The 17,233-nt window shown below is 46.2% G+C and overlaps 2 protein-coding genes across 24 annotated transcripts in view; both read left to right on the top strand.

The window, feature by feature from the left end:
* The window catches only part of MAPK4 (mitogen-activated protein kinase 4), a 184,121-nt gene extending 179,864 nt beyond the window's left edge, over positions 1-4,257 (top strand). For all 23 annotated transcript variants that reach the window (XM_084966100.1, XM_084966126.1, XM_021093269.2 and 20 more), the window contains one exon: positions 1,591-4,257. In XM_084966100.1, coding sequence (XP_084822226.1) covers positions 1,591-2,296 — 706 coding nt within the window. In that variant the 3' untranslated portion in view covers positions 2,297-4,257. The remainder of the gene's footprint in view (positions 1-1,590) is intronic.
* SMAD4 (SMAD family member 4) overlaps positions 1-17,233 on the top strand; it is a 651,075-nt gene that overhangs the window by 310,294 nt on the left and 323,548 nt on the right. The gene's annotated exons all lie outside the window — the stretch shown is intronic.

Consider the following 17,233-nt stretch of genomic DNA (forward strand, 5'->3'; position numbering starts at 1 on the left):
TCATCCTGTGTTTATTATGTCTGTGGTATGGGGTTGGGGCCAGGAAAACTGTAGCAGGGTTTCTTTGGCCCCTGCCTATCAATTCTGACCACTTCTAAACCCGGTGCTCCTCTGCTCCCAAACTTTCCCATTCTACCTGCTTGAGGAAGGCAGATGACAAAGGCAGTTACAAGCCCCTTCCTGTAGCCTCTGCTGCTATGGGCAGCTGCTTACCTCTGAACACTAGTGTCCTCACCTAGGAGGCAGGTAAACAACACTCCACAGAGTTGCTCTGAACACTGCGGACCACTTACATTTGGCCCTCAGCATGTAGCAGCCAAAGTGAGGGTCATCACCAATTCCTCCTTCTAGAAATCTCTGCAATGTCAGGGGCCCTCATGGGAGAGGGGGCAGGGTTCACTTTTAGGAGTGACTCCTGGCCTAATGGCATCACTGGGAGGGCAGGCAGTGCTGGGGCCTTCCCAGAGTCTCACCAGCCACATGGTGTGGACTGGCACTGCTCGGCTGCCCCTTCATGCAGCCAAACCTGCCTGTCCTTGGTGAGCACGAGGCCTCCTGTTCTGAGAGCAGGTGGCTGCTGACTGACGCCTCCTTGGTGCGCCCTTGTCTCCCTGCCCCCGCCAACAGTTCTGCTCAGAGCACCTGGCACAGGGAGGGGGGGCTCAGCCCAAGCTGATGGCCTGCCTCCCTGCCCTTCATTTGCTCTTGGCTAGCTGACTGCTCTCCAAGGCTGCAGGACAGTCAACAGAGGGGAGAACACCCAAGATCTTTGGCCTCTCTGGAGGGTGTCTGTAAGTTTTTGGTCTGCCCCACCCACTTTGCATCTAGGCAAGGTGCCACCGGGCCTCCAACTAGATCCACTAGGGCAGGGGTTCTGAGCCCCGGGTGGAACTTAGAAACATCCCAGAAGGTCTGAAAACCTTGCAGATGCAGGGCTCCGCCCTAGACCTACCCAATCAGAATTAGGGTGTGGGGCAGGCGTGGAATTTTTAACTCCTGGACTGACCACAGCAGGTGATTCTAATTTGAGCCAGTGCTGTGAAGTACTCACTACTACTACTCAGTGTGAGCCAAGGACCAGCAGTATCAGCATCACCTGGGAGCCTGTTAGAAATGCAGGATCTCAGACTCCACCTCGGATCTACTGAGGATCAAGATCTGCATCTTAACAAGGTCCCAGGTGATGTGTGTGCGCCTCAGTTTGAGGAGCACTGCATAGGTGGATCCACTAGAAAGTAAGTTCTGTGAGTCCAGGGATTTTCTTTTGTTCCCTGTCGAATCTGCTAATGCCCAGAACAGTGCCTGGCACATAGAAGATGCTCAAGAAATGAGTATAGCGTATTGAATAAATACAAATGAATACAAGAGTGAAGCCGAACAATCAGCTCCTCTACCTGGGCCCTGGGGGCTCACCCTTACTTTGTCCCATCACCCTCCCATCTTGGGAGGTGGGAACAGGAGCTGGCCGGACTGGAAAGGAACTGAAAACCTGCCTATGGGTGGCAGACAGGGATTAAGAAATTAGGCTCCCTCCGCAAAGCCATTCGTCAGCTGACGGGGTCCCATTGCCGTCCCATCTTACCTTTGCAGGTACCCCGTGAGCCTGTCATCGGACCTGGAGTGGCGGCCCGACCGATGCCAGGACGCGAGCGAGGTGCAGCGCGACCCGCGCGCGGGCTCGGCGCCGCTGGTGGAGGATGTGCAGGTGGACCCGCGCAAGGACTCACAGAGCAGCTCGGAGCGCTTCCTGGAGCATTCGCACTCGTCCATGGAGCGCGCCTTCGAGGCCGACTATGGGCGCTCCTGCGACTACAAGGTGGGGTCGCCGTCCTACCTGGACAAGCTGCTGTGGCGCGACAATAAGCCACACCACTACTCGGAGCCCAAGCTCATCCTGGACCTGTCGCACTGGAAGCAGGCGGCCGGGGCGCCCCCCAGTGCCGCGGTGTCCGCTGTGGCGGCAGACGCCGGGCCGCGCGACGACGAGCCAGCCAGCCTCTTCCTGGAGATCGCGCAGTGGGTCAAGAGCACGCAGGGCGGCCAAGAGCGCTCCAGCCCGCCCCCCGACGTCCCTGAGCGCCGCCTGTCGGCCACCCCACCGGGTCGCCCAGCCCCCATGGACGGGGGCGCTAGCCCCCAGTTCGACCTGGACGTGTTCATCTCCCGAGCTCTGAAGCTCTGCACCAAGCCTGAGGACCTGCCGGACAACAAACTGGGCGACCTCAACGGCGCGTGCATCTCCGAGCACCCTGGCGATCTCGTGCAGACCGAGGCCTTCTCCAAAGAAAGGTGGTAAGGGTGGAGGAGTCGCTCCAGGACACCGGGAGAACACCCTGGGGAAGCCGGGCCTGGCAGGAGGGGGGGCGGCCTCCCCGGCACCTCCCCCACCCCTTCTGCCCCTCTCTGCTGCCTTGGGGTTAGCAGAACACAGAAAGGATCCGAGGAGCGAGAGGAATGTCCTTTCCTTAAACTGCCTTAATAACTAGCCTTTAACCTCTGGGAGCGGGTTTGAACAGGAGCCTAGTGTGGGGGTTGATCACTTTCACAGCGAAGAGAAGGCCCTTGCGTTTTCCTAAGTGGTGGTGCACAGGGAAGAAACACGTCTCAGACGGCCTGCAGGCCCCACCTGCGTGGCCTCATGCAGAGAGGAATCTTGGGGGCATAGTGTTGAAACCATTCTGGCCCAATTAGCCTCCAGTGACTGATGAGGAAGGCCAGTGAGGCCCAGAGAAGCCCAATGACTTGCTTAGGCAATCAAGGCCTAGTCAGTGTCAGGGCAAGCCTCCGATCCCAGTCTCCTGGCCCTCTGGCTGTGTCTGTCCACTAACCAATGTCTTCCTCTACTGGGGTTACTCTGTCTTTTCGCTCAGAAAACTTGGTTCAAGATGTTCCTTCCTTGGCTGTTCCCATCTAATCCATTCTGTGTGCTTTTACTCAGAGCCATGTCCCTTGAATTCTGAAATTGGAAATGGAGCTAGCTTCTCCCCCTACTCCACCAAGTATATTTTTTTTTTCTGGCTCCTCAAGTACTTAAATATTCCCATCTGCCTTCCACCCCCGCTCCTGCCTTACCCCTGCGTGCTCTGAAAACTTGGTTTCAGATCAGGCCAGATTGGGGTCTGTGGGTAAAGAACTCATTCTCCTAGGCCTGGGCACCCACCTTCTCCAGAACTTCCTATGCACTTTCCTGACACCTGCATGGACAAAAAGATGCAGCTCTAGTTCCCAAGGGAATGTCATACATGGGTGAGTTTGAAGACAGCAATTCCAAGAATCCCTCCAGCCTGCCCCACCCTCCACCCCCACAGACACAGCGCTTCCCCAAGCCTACCTGGGGAACTAATGTTCTCATCCCAAGAACAAGGTGCCTGCCCTAGAGCAAATGCATGAAGAGAGATTTCGCACAGGACCCATTTGGCTTCATTAATACTGTCTGATTTTGATCACCCATTTAGCCCTGGCAAAGAGCAGGCCCTGAAGAAAGGCATTGGAAAGCGAGGGACCCTGGGGACAAGGCATGCAGAAAGGTGGGAAGGTATGAAAGATGGTGTGCCAACAGTGAGGGCCCTCAGGGATCAGAATCAGAGTGGGGACCCTACAACCAAAGAAAGGACTCAAGGCCACCATGTCCTTCCTGGCTTAGGCCAGGATGAGTTTGGACCATGCAAAACCAGAAGTGCTCTTGCACACAGAGCCGAGGGGCCCAGTATGTGGGCACGGCAGGCCCTCAGCAGAAGCATGCAATCTAGTGTCCTGCACATGCTCTGCCATTTCCACCACTAGCATTCAGCTCCCCCTAAAGAGGCCCATGGGAAATCTAGCCAGTCTGTAAACAGAGAATTCCCCAGTGTTTATCTTAGGCTGTGTTCACCCTCACCTCAACAGCACCTTAAATCTAAACAGCTATCTAGGATCTGTACATCAAAACCTGCAACACGTTAGAAACTTATATTTAAAAGCAATTCATCATACTGACCAATTTTTAAATGGAAAATATGTAAATATGAAGTATTCGGGTTTCTTTTTTCTTTTTTTTAAAGAAAAGGAAGTGTACACCGCTCCTCATGTGCCATTTGTCCTCAGAGGGCGGCTTTACTTTTTTGGTAAAGGAACAAGCTGCTGACCTTGACCAGGAGTTCATACATAATTGTTATTACAGAGGAATTGCTATTACTACTCGTGTTTTAAAAAAAAAAAATCTATTAAACATTATTAAACTTGATTGGGATGGGCCAAATAAAGTTTTATTGGAACATAGATTTGTTTGTTCATTTATGTATTATCTCATTCATTTACATATTATCTGATCCTGTCTTTGACAGTGGTTAAGTCATTGGAGCCTGCCTGGCTTCTCCCTGCATTCATGAAGGCCAGAGTTTTGAGGGGTTGGGGTTGGAGGGGAGGAGAGAGGAGAATCTACAGATTGGTAACCAGGGAAGTCATTCCAGAATCACCTGGGTCAGGCCTGGTGTCCTTATTGTAGATTTCAAACCATCTCTTAGAGCCAACACCAGACCTTCTGACCAAGGCTGGTTCTTAGTCCAACAACTTCTGCCTACTTGGGGCCTTATCTGTACAGTAAGGAAAATCAGATGGGGCACAGGCTTAGTTTCCTTCAGAAGGAAACCCTGAGACAAGTAATTTGGGAGTGAGAGGAATGACCTCAGGAGACACTGGTGGGATGATGGGGAAGTGCTAGGGAGGAGAAGGAAGCCAGCAAGGTGTGCATGTCAGCACTTTGGGCAAAGCAGCTGAATCCTGGTGGGAAGCTCCATTAGTGGAAGCAGAACACCCACCTCAGGGCATTCCCACCATGCCCATTCTTGACCAATAACCAAGCTCCCAGCCTGTTACTTCCCTAGAACCACTAGCCTGTCCTGCACTGCAGTAGAACAGGCTCCAGTGGCCAGAGAAGGGCCACAGGCAAAAGGACACAGGTGCCAACAGGTGGAAGTTGGACTCATGAACAGAAAAATAAGGACCAAAAGGATCCTGGTAAAAGACCAACACCCACAGTTGTCCACAGTGGGATTTAATGTGCCAAGAGTTCAGGACACAGGCTGAGAACACCTGCTAATGTTGGCAATGGGGTTTTCTCAACCCATCCTCTCTTCTTCCTGCCTTCAAGAATGGAAACTTGTCACAGGGCAAGAAGCTGCAGGTTAATCTCCAGTAAAAAGAGGTGAAAGAAGCTGCAGGTAGTAAGACAGGCTAGGACCTGGGATCCTCTGTCAGAGTGCTGGCCCTGAACAGATGTCCTCTTGAGTGATAGGATACAAAGAAATTGCAAGGGCAGCCACTATGGAAAACAATATGGAAGTTCCTTTGAAAATTAAAAATATGAGTTGCCGTCATGGTGCAGTGGAAACCATTTTGACTAGGAACCACGAGGTTGCTTATTCTATCCCTGGCCTCGCTCAATGGGTTAAGGATCCAGTGTTACCACTGAGTTGTGGTGTGGGTCACAGATAAGGCTCAGATATGATGTGGCTGTGGCTATGGTGTAGGCCAGCAGCTGTAGCTCCCATTGGACCCCTAACCTGGGAACCTCCATATGCCCCTAGTGTGGCCCTGAAAAGCAAAAAAAGAGAAAAAGATAAAATTAAAAATAGTTACAATATGATCCAGTAATCCCACTCTTAGCCATATATCCAGAAAAAATGAATGAAAACTCTAATCCAAAAAGGTATATGCACTACTTATAGTAACCAAGACATGGAAGCAATCTAAACGTCCATCAACAGGAATGGATAAAGAAGATGTGGTACATATATACAATGGAATACTATTCACCCATAAAAAAGAATGAAAGAATGTCATTTGCAGCAACATCTATGAACCTAGAGATGATCATACAAAGTGAATTAATTCAGACAAAGACAAATATTATGTGATATCACTTCTATGGGGAATCAAAAAAAAAGGATACAAGGGAACTTTTTTACAAAGTAGAAATAGACTCACAAACATAGAAAATAAACTTATGGTTACCAAAGGGGAAAGTAGGGAGATGGATAAATTAGGGATTTGGCATTAACAAATATCCACTACTATATATAAAATAGATAAATGGAGCTCCTATTGTGGCTCAGCAGTAATGAACCTGACCAGCGTCCACAAGGATACAGGTTCAGTCCCTGGCTTCACTCACTGGGTTAAGGATCCTGCATGGGTTATGTAACGAGGCTCAGATATGGTGTTTCTGTGTCTGTGGCATAAACCAGGCTATAGTTCCAGTTCAACCCCTAGCCTAGGAACTACCATATGCCACAAGTGTGCCCTAAAGAGAACCAAAAAAAAAAAAAGATAAACAAGGACCTACTGTATATTCAATGTCTCGTAATAACCTAATGAAAAAGAATCTGAAAAAGAATATGTAACTGAATCACTTTGCTATACACCCAAAACATTGTAAATCAACTACAATTTTAAAAACAGAAGAAACTAAAGTGACTAAAAAATAACCACAGGCATGCTCAAGTTAAGGCAATTATGAGCATTAGGATAAAAAAGGTTACAAACAAACCACCATTTCCAAGGTGCTGAGAGCGAAAGCAGAATACTATACGTGATCGCTGCACAAAGCACCACCCCAAGGGTGTGGGCTATACCTCCTTGAATCTGCCCCTGCTGTTACCTCATTTAAGGATCCAAGCAGCTCCTCTCAGAGAATGAGCAAGGACACCTGTTTATCTTCCTTCCTTCTTTCCTTCCTTCCTTTCTCTCTTTTTCTTTCTTTCTCTCCCCCTTCCTTCCTTCTGTCTTTCTTTATGGCTGCACCGGCATCATGTGGAAGTTCCTGGACCAGGGACTGAATCCAAGCACAGCTGCAAACTATACCACAGCTCTGGCAGTGCCAAAACTTTTAACCACTGCACTGCGAGCGGGATCGAACCTGTGTCTCCACAGTGAGCTGAGCCAACTGCAGTCAGATTCTTAACCCACTGCACCACAATGGGAACTCAAAGGGCGACTGTTTCCTGCATTTGATTCCTTTGTGCTGCAGTGTGAGCCCCAATAAAGCCTTGCCTGAAATTCTCATCTGGCCTCGTCTCAATTTCTGTTGAATAAAAAGTCTAAGGGCCTGGGTCAGTAACAGTACAACCTAAGATGAGTTGTGGCTTTTCCTTTCAGTCTCCTTAATATCCCAAGCTCACCATCAGCGTTTCCAGCCCTAGTGTTGCCTGAATTCAGCCTCTGTCTGCCAGTGCCAAATTGAAATGCAGAGACAGAGTTTTGGTAAAGAAGGAAAAAATAACTTTACTGCTTTACTAGAAAAAGGAGAGTCACAGCAGGCAAAGACTGTGGCCTCCTTAGAAAGAATTGCAAGGAGTTTTATAGTAAAAAGGAGAAAAACAGGTTTTCAGATAGGAATCAGGATTGGGGTAAACATGCATTCTTCCTTCTTTCGGGGAATCTTAGTCATCAAAGCTGGAGTCAGGAGACATGCATGATGGTGGCCTTCTGGGTTATTGCCTAGAATGACAGTACTTGCGAAAAGGGCATATTGATCAGAGATTAGAACAAACTAGCAAAATTCCTGAAAAACATCATGTGCTAATAATCTTTAACCCACAGGCAATTCTGCTCAGGGTGCCTAATCTTTAGTTTATGGATGATTGTATTTAAGGTGCAAATAAGTCAGGGAGAAAGACAAGGAAGGACTCCAAGGTGTTCAATCTCAAAGTATTCACTTCTAAAGGAAGTAGAAGGAATATCACTTTTCTCTTAGGTGTATAAGATGCCTATATTATGTGTATCCCTTGAGAAAGAACCCAGATCCTGCCCCAAGGCTGTACTATTCTTGCTTGACTCTTCCTCCCTTCCCCCATCAGCAGCTGTCTGAACCTGTCCCTAGGAACTTGGGGAAGGTCATGGTGGCTGAACGAGGCCCATTTCCTAAGAGCAACAAATGAGGGACACAGAAAGGCTCTGGTGCCCAGAAGCCTCAAAGGGCTGTGTCCAGTATCACTAGTCCCATTAATCCAGCTCTGGGGTCAGCAATCCTGGTCATGGCTGAGAAGCTTTGGTGTCAAACCAATGGGAGTCACTGCATCAGAACCTAAGGGCAAGCCTGTGGTGTGAGTGCAAGAGCTGTGTTCTTGCCCATTTTGATCCCTGACACTCGAATTGTGCTTTGTACACTAAGACCCTCGCCACAACCATGAAAAACCCTTTCAGCTTTTGACATCCAAGATCTCAGAGTTCAAGTTACTCAGGCTCTACTGATGTCTCTTTCTTGCTCTGCACATTCACAACCACCAGATATGTTAACACTATGCCTTGATACCTCTTAGCCACCCAGGAGCTAATTCCCATGGGAATGTACAGTTAACCCTTGAGCAACAGGAGCTTGAACTGCATCGGTCTACTTAGATGTGAATTTTTTCAGTAAGTGTATACTACTGTACTACATGAACCACAGTTGGTTGGATCTGCTTATCTGGAACAACTGACCATAAAGTTATATGCAGATTTTCCTCTGTGTGGGGGTCAGTGCCCCTACACTCCATTGTTGTTCATGCTCAACTGTACCAGGGCCTGCTGAGTTAATCCTCTACTCCATAGTGACATTGACCATATGTGTATCTCCTGCAAGTTTAAAGTTGTGTGAGAGTCTGTCTAATGTGCAAAATACAGCCAAGCTGAGGCAATATGGCAGTTCATAATAGAGATCTTATTGGGTAAACTATGCCAGCATATCTTTAAGAATATACAGCATTATTAAAATATAATAATAAAAATAATATGCATCCTGAGGCAGGTGTTAGGCAATCTAACACCTGAGAGGACTTTTCTCATTAAAGCACAGTCTGCTTAGGAATGCCCAGGCTGTCACCAAATTTGCAAGCAAGCTCATCACTCATTCTGTCAGGCGTGGTTATTACTATGCAGGCAATCGTGCCATATGCGTGACGGATTGCTTTGGGAAGCATTCATTTTCAGTGACATCAGAGCCGTACTGGAACACCACACTGAGGGTTTCCAAGTTCTGTGGCTGAAGAAGCTCTCTGGCTGTGCAGCCAGGGGAACCATGACCACATGAAAACAAGAGGCAGGGCTGAGACTGAGGATGCAACAGTCAGGCTGAGCCACGGCCAGGTCCAGTCCTTGGAGGATGGTGCTCTGGGCACTCTGCAGGGGAGAAGGATGGGAAAGGTCAGGCTCTTCTCCTACAGGTTTCTACCAGGTGTGATTAGAGAGTGTGATGACTAATTGCATGTGCCAACCTGATTGGGCCATGGTGATGGTCAAACATTATACTCAATGTTCCTTTAAAAGTGTTTTGGAATGAAATTAACACTGAAATCCATGGGCTTTGAATAAGACAGATTGCCCTTCTTAATGTGGATGGGCCCCATCCAATGAGTTGAAGGCCTGAATAGAGCCAAAAAACTGGCCTCCTCAAGCAGGAAGGAAATCTGCCAGCAGACAGCTCCAGGATTAAACTGTAATGTCAGATCTTCCCTGGGTTTCCAACCTGCTGACCCACCCTACAGATTTCAGGTTTGTCATTCTCCATAACTGTGTGAGACAATTCTTTAAAATAAATCTCTCTCTCTCTCCCCCCTCCTTCCCTCTATCTCTCTGCACTCTCTCTCTCTCTCTCTCTCTCACACACACACATATATACCCCTTATTGGTCCTGTTTCTCTGGAGAATCCTACTAATAAAGAGGGGCAAGACTTTACTTTTACATCCATTTTAATCCTCACCACAACTGAGGAGGCAGATATCATTAAACCCAATTTTTTTGCTTTTTTTTTTTTTTTTTTTTTTAGGGTCACACCCATGGCATATGAAAGTTCCCAGGCTAGAGGTCAAATTGGAGCTGCAACTGCTGGCCTATGTCACAGCGACATGGGATTCGAGCTGCATCTACAACCTACACCACAGCTCACAGCAATGCCAGATCCTTAATCCACTGAGTGGGGCCAGGGATTGAACCCACATCCTCCTGGATACCTGCATCCTCAGTTACCACTGAGCCACAACAGAAACTCCCTAAACCCATTTTTCAAATGAGGAAACTAAAGCACAGAGATGTTAAATAACTTATCCAAGGTCAGTATAACATAGGATTTCAGAGCAGGAATAATGGAGACAGACAGCCTGTACTAGAATTCTCACTCTTACCACTTACTCCTGTGTGACCTGAGGCAAGTTACTTAACCTATCTGTGTCTTAGTTTCCTCATCTGCAAAATGGGGATAATAATAACAATACCCACCTCATAGAATCATTGCAAAGATTAAAGAAGTAAAAATGTGTAAAGCTTTCAACTATACATTACAGTTTTTGACATGTAGAAAGTATTTTATAAGTATTTGATAAGTAATTGAAATAAACAAGATGATACCAATAGTAAGTGGTGGATCCAAAATTCATACCTGAGGGTTTTATTTTTTCACATAATTTTTAATTTTTGGGGGGGTCTTTTTAGGGCTACACCTTCGGCATATGGAGGTTTCCAGGCTAGGGGTTGAAATGGAGCTGTAGCTTCCAGCCTACATCACAATCACAGCAATGCAGGATCTGACCACGTTTGCGATCTACACCACAGCTCATAGCAATGCTGGAGCCTTAACCCACTGAGTGAGACCAGGGATCGAACCTGCATCCTCATGGATACTAGTCAGATCCGTTTCCACTGATCCACGATGAGAACTCCATACCTGAGGTTTTTAACATTACTCTACATCAAACATGTGGAAAAGCCACATCTCCATTAAAAGCAAAAATCAACTGGAGTTCCTATCATAGCACAGTGGATTAAGAACCTGATTGCATCAGCTCGGTTCATCCCCAGCCCTGAGCAATGGGTTAAAGGATCCAGCGTTCCACAGCTGCAGCTCGGGCCACAGTTACGGCTCAGATTCAACCCCTGGCCCAGAAAATTTCCTAAGCGGTGGCTGCAGCCTTAGGGGGAAAAAAATCAACAACAAAACTCCATTCTTTGGAGTATTTGCCCAGCCCATGACCTCCATTCTATGAGACATATACTCTCCTCTGTTCACAGAGGAGGCCTCTGCATCCAGGTTTGCACTGAGGCGACCTTCCTCCCTCACCCCCTCTCACCCCCGCCCCAGTGAGTGGATCAGAGCACACGCCTGACCCAAACTGGGCCAATCATATTCTCTGTCCTGGGAATTTAGTTTTAGGATGCAGAGACAGGAGTTCCCATTGTGGCTCAGCAATAATGAACCCAACCGGTATCCATGAGGTGTGAGTTTGATCCCTGGCCTTGCTCAGTGAGTTAAGGATCCGGCGTTTCGGTGAGCTGTGGTGTAGGTCACAGATGCGGCTCAGATCCTGTGTTGCTGTGGCTGTGGTGTAGGCAGCAACTATGGCTCCAATTCAACCCCTAGCCAGGAAACTTCCATATGCCACCACATGTGGCTCTGAAACATAAAAAAAGAAAAAAGAAAAAGGAAAAAAAAAAAAAGGAAAAAGATGCAGAGACATTTGTCAGGGTTTTCTGTTGCTTGAACTGAGGACAAACCAACCTCAGAACTGTGGGGTGACCAATTCACTGTATACTTTTAATTAGAGGGAGAGGAATAAAGCAGGAAGAAAGGCAGAGAGTGAGACAGAGAAACTGCCCTCATGCTGGTCAGGTTTCTCCCAGTTTCAGTTCTAATGGGGACCTGACTGCATCTCCTGCCCCAGTTTCCCATCAGTTATCTTATGACTTCAGAATATCACCTCTTTATGAGCCTCTCCCTGGAGTGGACTCTTTACTTGCAGCTGAGAAGAGCCTTGACTCAGCTGCCTTCCCTCCCATCCCATCCCTGCAGTGAACCCCCACGCCAGACCTGGATGTGGCAGAGCCTTATTCCCCAACATGCGTTCACACGTTGACATAAGTAGCTCATCACAGCAGCTCCGGGAGCGGTGCTTTGCGAAAAGGGAAGAAACTGCAAGGTACTTCCATCAGGTGAAGGATTTAGATAAAGCCTCACCTGGATCCAAATTGGGTGACCTCAACAATGGGAGAGGAGTAATGAATGCCAGGTGGGAGGGAAAAATGTGGCGGGACCTCAAGGGCAAATTCATCTCCTCGGAAATTCTGTCAAGGGCTGAGCTGACCTGAGCTGGGCAGAAGTCAGTTAAGGGCAAGAGATTCTCCATTGCAAACCAGATTCCCTCATGGTTTTCAACCCCTAATTCGGTAGCCACTGGCCACGTGTGGCGACTGAGACGTTGAAGAGTGGCTGGTCCGAATTAAGATGTGCTGTAAGAGTCAAATACACACCAGGTCTCAAAGACTTAACACCCCACCCAAAAGAATGTAAAATATCTCATTCATATTTATTTACATTGATTGCTATATCAATCAATATCAATTAATTTATAATATTCATATTTATTTATATAACTTTTAATATTGTATTTTTAAATATATTAAAACTAAGTTTACCTGTCCTTTTTTACTTTTTTCAATATGACTAATACAAAAGTTTTAAATTATATAAGTGCCCCACAATATGACTTCTATTGGACAGAACTCTGTCACTTTCACTGGGAACAAACTTCAAAAGACCAAGGACATCAGGCTGTTGGTACAATTAAACTTCCATCAAAATCTGTAAGCAGGAGAGTTTATCCAGCCAACAAATGTCCTCCAACTATAGGAAGGAGAAGAGCCACAGCTGTTTTTACTAAATGGATCTCATTAAGTTAATTACATTACCACTGGACAGCTCATTCAATGCCCTCAAGGAGTTTTAATAAGATCAGCAGGGTTAGAGCAGAAAGAGACCATCTACTGAATCTTAACCTAGAGATAAAGTTGTAGATTCAGGGAGGCTCAGTGATCAGAGTAAGTACATAGAGCAAGCTGGTGACTCCTGGCTCATAATCTCCTGCTCTTCCTGCTACAGCCCTTGTTGCCTCATCTTGGGGCTTAAGGCATTCACTGTGGGTGGCTATCCAAAAGTCATTTCCAGCAACCTTTCCTTTAGTCTAATGTCCCTAGAGGCTGAAAACCATGTTTTTCCAAACTTCCTGGAAGCAGTCCACAGCCATGTGACCTAGTTCTGGTCAATGAGATATAAAGAGATGTTTTGTAAGAAAATAGGAAACATCTCAATACTCACGAGAAGAAAATCTTTTACCTGTTTTTGTTTTTGTTTTTGTTTTTTTTAATTTGGATGCAATCCTGGAACTGCAGCAGCCATCCTGAGATCATGAGGCAACAATCCAAAAGACAAAAAAGTCAAACAAACTGTGGAGATTAAAAAAAAAAAAAAAGGGATAGAAAGAGCCCCAAGTTCATAATGATGTAAGCTATTGAACCAGCTCTAGAACTGCCTACATTTAGATTTTTTGTTAATAAAGAATATCTTTATGATTAAGCCAGTTAATCTTCAGTTACAAGTTTACAAGTTTTCTTTTACTTACAGCTGAAAGTATCCTAGTGAATAAAGACTTATTTGAAGTTCCCTGATTCCTCTAATATCATATTCTGCTTCACTGTTGCAATCCAGACTCCTAAAGCTTAGTAAACTCTTTGCTGACTTCAGGGGCATATTTCTGCTCAGAGTTATACCTTTTATTAGAAGCAAAGAACCTGGTTTTTCCTAGAACACATGAACTAAAGTTCCAAACCACAATGAGTGTTTCAACTCTCTTGTAGTCTCACCCCCTCCTACCATCCAGGGAGATCTTCTTGCATTATTTATTGTGTCCTCAACCTATAGTTCTCTAGCCATCCTGTCTCTCCAGCCTATTTCCTGAGATGTTTACTGGACACTTAGCTCCTCTCATAAATAGCCTCAGCTCCCTCCCTTTACAAGTCCTCCTCCCTGGCTTTCATTTCTGCTCCTACTTCTCACCTTTGCATTTGCTGGGAAAAGATAGACATCTATCCAGCCCCATTCCCTCATGATTTCCAACCACTGGCCAATTCAGTGGCCAATTGAGATGTGCTCTGGGTGTTAAATACACACCAGATTTCAAAGACTTAGTCTCTCCCTCCCCTCCACAAAAGACTAGAATTTCTCATTCAGAATCATTTAAATCAATAACATATTAAAATTACATTTTTGAAACTGTACTAAATAAAATGTATTAAAACTAAATTTACCTGTCTCCTTTTACGTTCTTCCCCCCCTCCCCTTGTTATGGTCACACCCATGGCATTTAGAAATTCCCAGGTTAGGGATCAAATCGGGGCTGCAGCTGCCATCCTACCCCACAGCCATAGCAATGCTGGACCCCAGCCACATCTGTGACCTACACCACAGCACATGGCAACGCCAGATCCTTAACCCACTGAGCAAGGCCAGGCATCGAACCTACCTCCTCATGGAGACAACATTGGGTCCTTAACCTGCTGAGCCACAATAGAAATTCCTCTTTTTGTTTTTTAAAATGTGCTTGGCTAATATAAAAGTTTCAAATTACATATGGTGCCCCATATTATACTTCTGTCAGCCAGCACAGTTATGGAATGCTATGGGCTGATTATGGCCTTAATCTTTTGGCAATAAATAATATTTAATTTCAGTGAGGTCTTCATCTTCCCAAACTAAAGGAGTGACCCCATAGCTGAACTCCAGGTCCTGTGCAGTCCATGTGGGGCAGGTCTCTTTCAAAACAAATCAAATCATAAAAGAGTTGGCCTCTTGTCTTAAAAGACTGTTTGCAAACCCACTTAAATCACCTTAAACCAAAAAAGTGGCATTTTATTAGACAGATCCTATAGTGCCCCTCAAAATCTGAAGACCAGAAGCAGAATCACGAGGGACTAAACAGAAGCTCTGAGGAAGCAAGAATCAGAGTTCTTCTCTTCACCTCCCTTTGCTGAGGGTTTTATTATCTCACTTCTTGGCCCAATCACTTGCATTTCACTCAAAGCCCTGAACCTGAACGTCCTTATGCTTCATCTGAGTTTAGCAAAATCAATCACTGAAGTCACCAGAATAGAGTGAAGGATCAAGATGACCTGCTTATCAGATTACAGGTGATTTATTTTATCTCCAGCGGTGCCAGACACTGTATTTTACATTTAGATCCCATCGCTCTGAGCTGTGATTTATTTATTAGACTTGACAATGAGAGGAGACTGCCTGGTACACATAGAGGAAATTTCAGTCTGAATCAGAAAGCAGAAGGAGTTGTACAAAGGATGGCCACTGATGTAAAGAGAGGTAGGGGATGGGCCTCCTCACCATCAGGATGCTTCCAAGATTAGGCCGAAAGGGAGGGAACTCATTGAGATAACTCATTATTGCAAAGATCTGCCTATCTGTAGGATTGTAGAAACAAAACTTCATTCCTTAAAACTCTAATGAGACTTGCTCAGATTAAAAAAAAAAAAAAAAAAAAAAAAAAAAAAAAAAAAGTGGCCTAGGCTAGATCTCTCATGAGAATGGTAGATACTCCTCAAATAGGCTGAACAAACTCGGCAGAGAAGACCCCCTCACTGATCCCCTCCTGCTCCAGTCTGTACCAGAGCCAACACCTCTTACAGCCCAGTCTTTCTGTCCTTGCAAGGAACCATGTTACCTGGAAGGAACCACACATTGCATTAGCATGAGATCCTTCACCAGCTAGATTGAGAGCAAGACCCAAGAGAAAGGGTCAGAGGTCAGAACAGTTTGGGTGAGTTGAGCAGGACAAGTGTGAGCCTGCAACGAAATGAAGGGTATAGCAGAATACGCCACCTCTAAATAAACCACTTTGACCTGAAAATTATTTTGAGCTGAAGGCAATTAATAGGCAGCAAGGCCAAGAGGGCTCTCCCTACTTGTCCTCTTTTCTGCCTAAAGGGAGGATATAAATTTTCCTTTTACTGGAGACAGACTCTTATCAACCCAGAGAAGGTACTGGACAAAACTGTAAACAAACTTCCCTTGGTTTCCTCCCACTCATTTACCTTCTTGCCATTTGCCACCCTTGGAAGCCTGAACCTGCTTTCCTATCCTTTGTCCCATCATTCTTCAACTGAAGCATTGTCCTTTGTTGATGATGCTATTTAAGCCAGAGTTCCAAGCCACTATTTTGAGTTACTCTTCATTTTGGGTTTCTCCCATGTGAAACTGCATGTTAATAAATTATTTTTCTTTTGTGAATCTTTTTGTTAGATTCCCACCTGAAAACCTAAGATGAGGAGTTCCAGTCATGGCTCAGCAGAAATGAATCTGACTAGCATCCATGAGGACGCAGGTTCAATCCCTGGCCTTGCTCAGTGGATTAAGGATCTGGCATTGCTGTGAGCTGTGGTGTAGGTCACAGACGTGGCTCAGATATGGTGTTGCTGTGACTGTGGTGTAGGTCATCTGTTGCAGGTCCGATTTGACCCTTAGCCTGGGAACCTCCATATGCCTCAATTAAAAAAAAAAAAAAAAAAAAAAAAAAACAAGATGAGTAGAGGTGAAGTTTTGCCTCCTCTATGAGAACAGATGGAAAAATCACTGGCCATGAAGGAGGATGAGCTGTGTTGAGAATGAAAGGAAAATTTCCACAAGGAGAGGTGGGAAAGGGCTTCTGAGCAGAAAATATTTCTGGACATAGACTCTGAAATCTGTTCCAGGAGAAGGAGAGTCAGGTCAGACCAGGAGAGAAGATGAAAGGTTGGGGATGATGGGGGAGCATTCAGATCAGAAACCCTGGAAAATATGGGTCTGAAGAGCTTGACTTTCATTTCTTCCACACTGGGAGCCTTTAGTATTTTCCTCAGTTGGCCTGGTTACTAAATATGAAGCCCTGTCATAGCTTTCCCTGGTAGTGAAGCCCAAGTTGACCATTTCTCCTTCTAGAAAGAATGTTGCCATGTTTCCCAGGCTGGTGGTCAGGCAGCTAAGGTAGTCCTGTGGTAGCAGGAGCAATGGAACAGTGTTTCTTGTCTCTTCTCTAGCTTGATCGTGCATGCCTTCCAGCCTAAGCCAGTTTCTTCCCCATGTATGCACTGAAGAAGTCATCTTGGCCACCCTGTGACACTACCATGTCCCCCCTGTTCAGCTCAGGCTCTAGAGGCTGTGTTTTCTGTGAGGCCCCTGGAACTCGTGTTCCAGCAGCAGTAGCTGCAGGGGTGTTATCATGAAGCCCTACCCAGAGATCCCCTTCCTGTGGCTGTCAGAGCTTCTTGTGAATTCCATAAATAGAGCCATTCTACCTTTTCCTGCCTCTTCCTATGGCTTTGAGGTTCCCTTCCCTTGGACAAAGGGAGGGGGATGGCTCTGTCCCCAGCAGGGACTCCCACCTGCCTCTGAGCATGCAGCCCTGT

This window comes from Sus scrofa, chromosome 1 (assembly GCF_054392235.1).
Source record: "Sus scrofa isolate SSC_HxYL_T2T_F1_AM1 chromosome 1, Sscrofa_HxYL_maternal_Yorkshire_Landrace_v2.0, whole genome shotgun sequence".
Lineage (NCBI taxonomy): Eukaryota > Metazoa > Chordata > Mammalia > Artiodactyla > Suidae > Sus > Sus scrofa.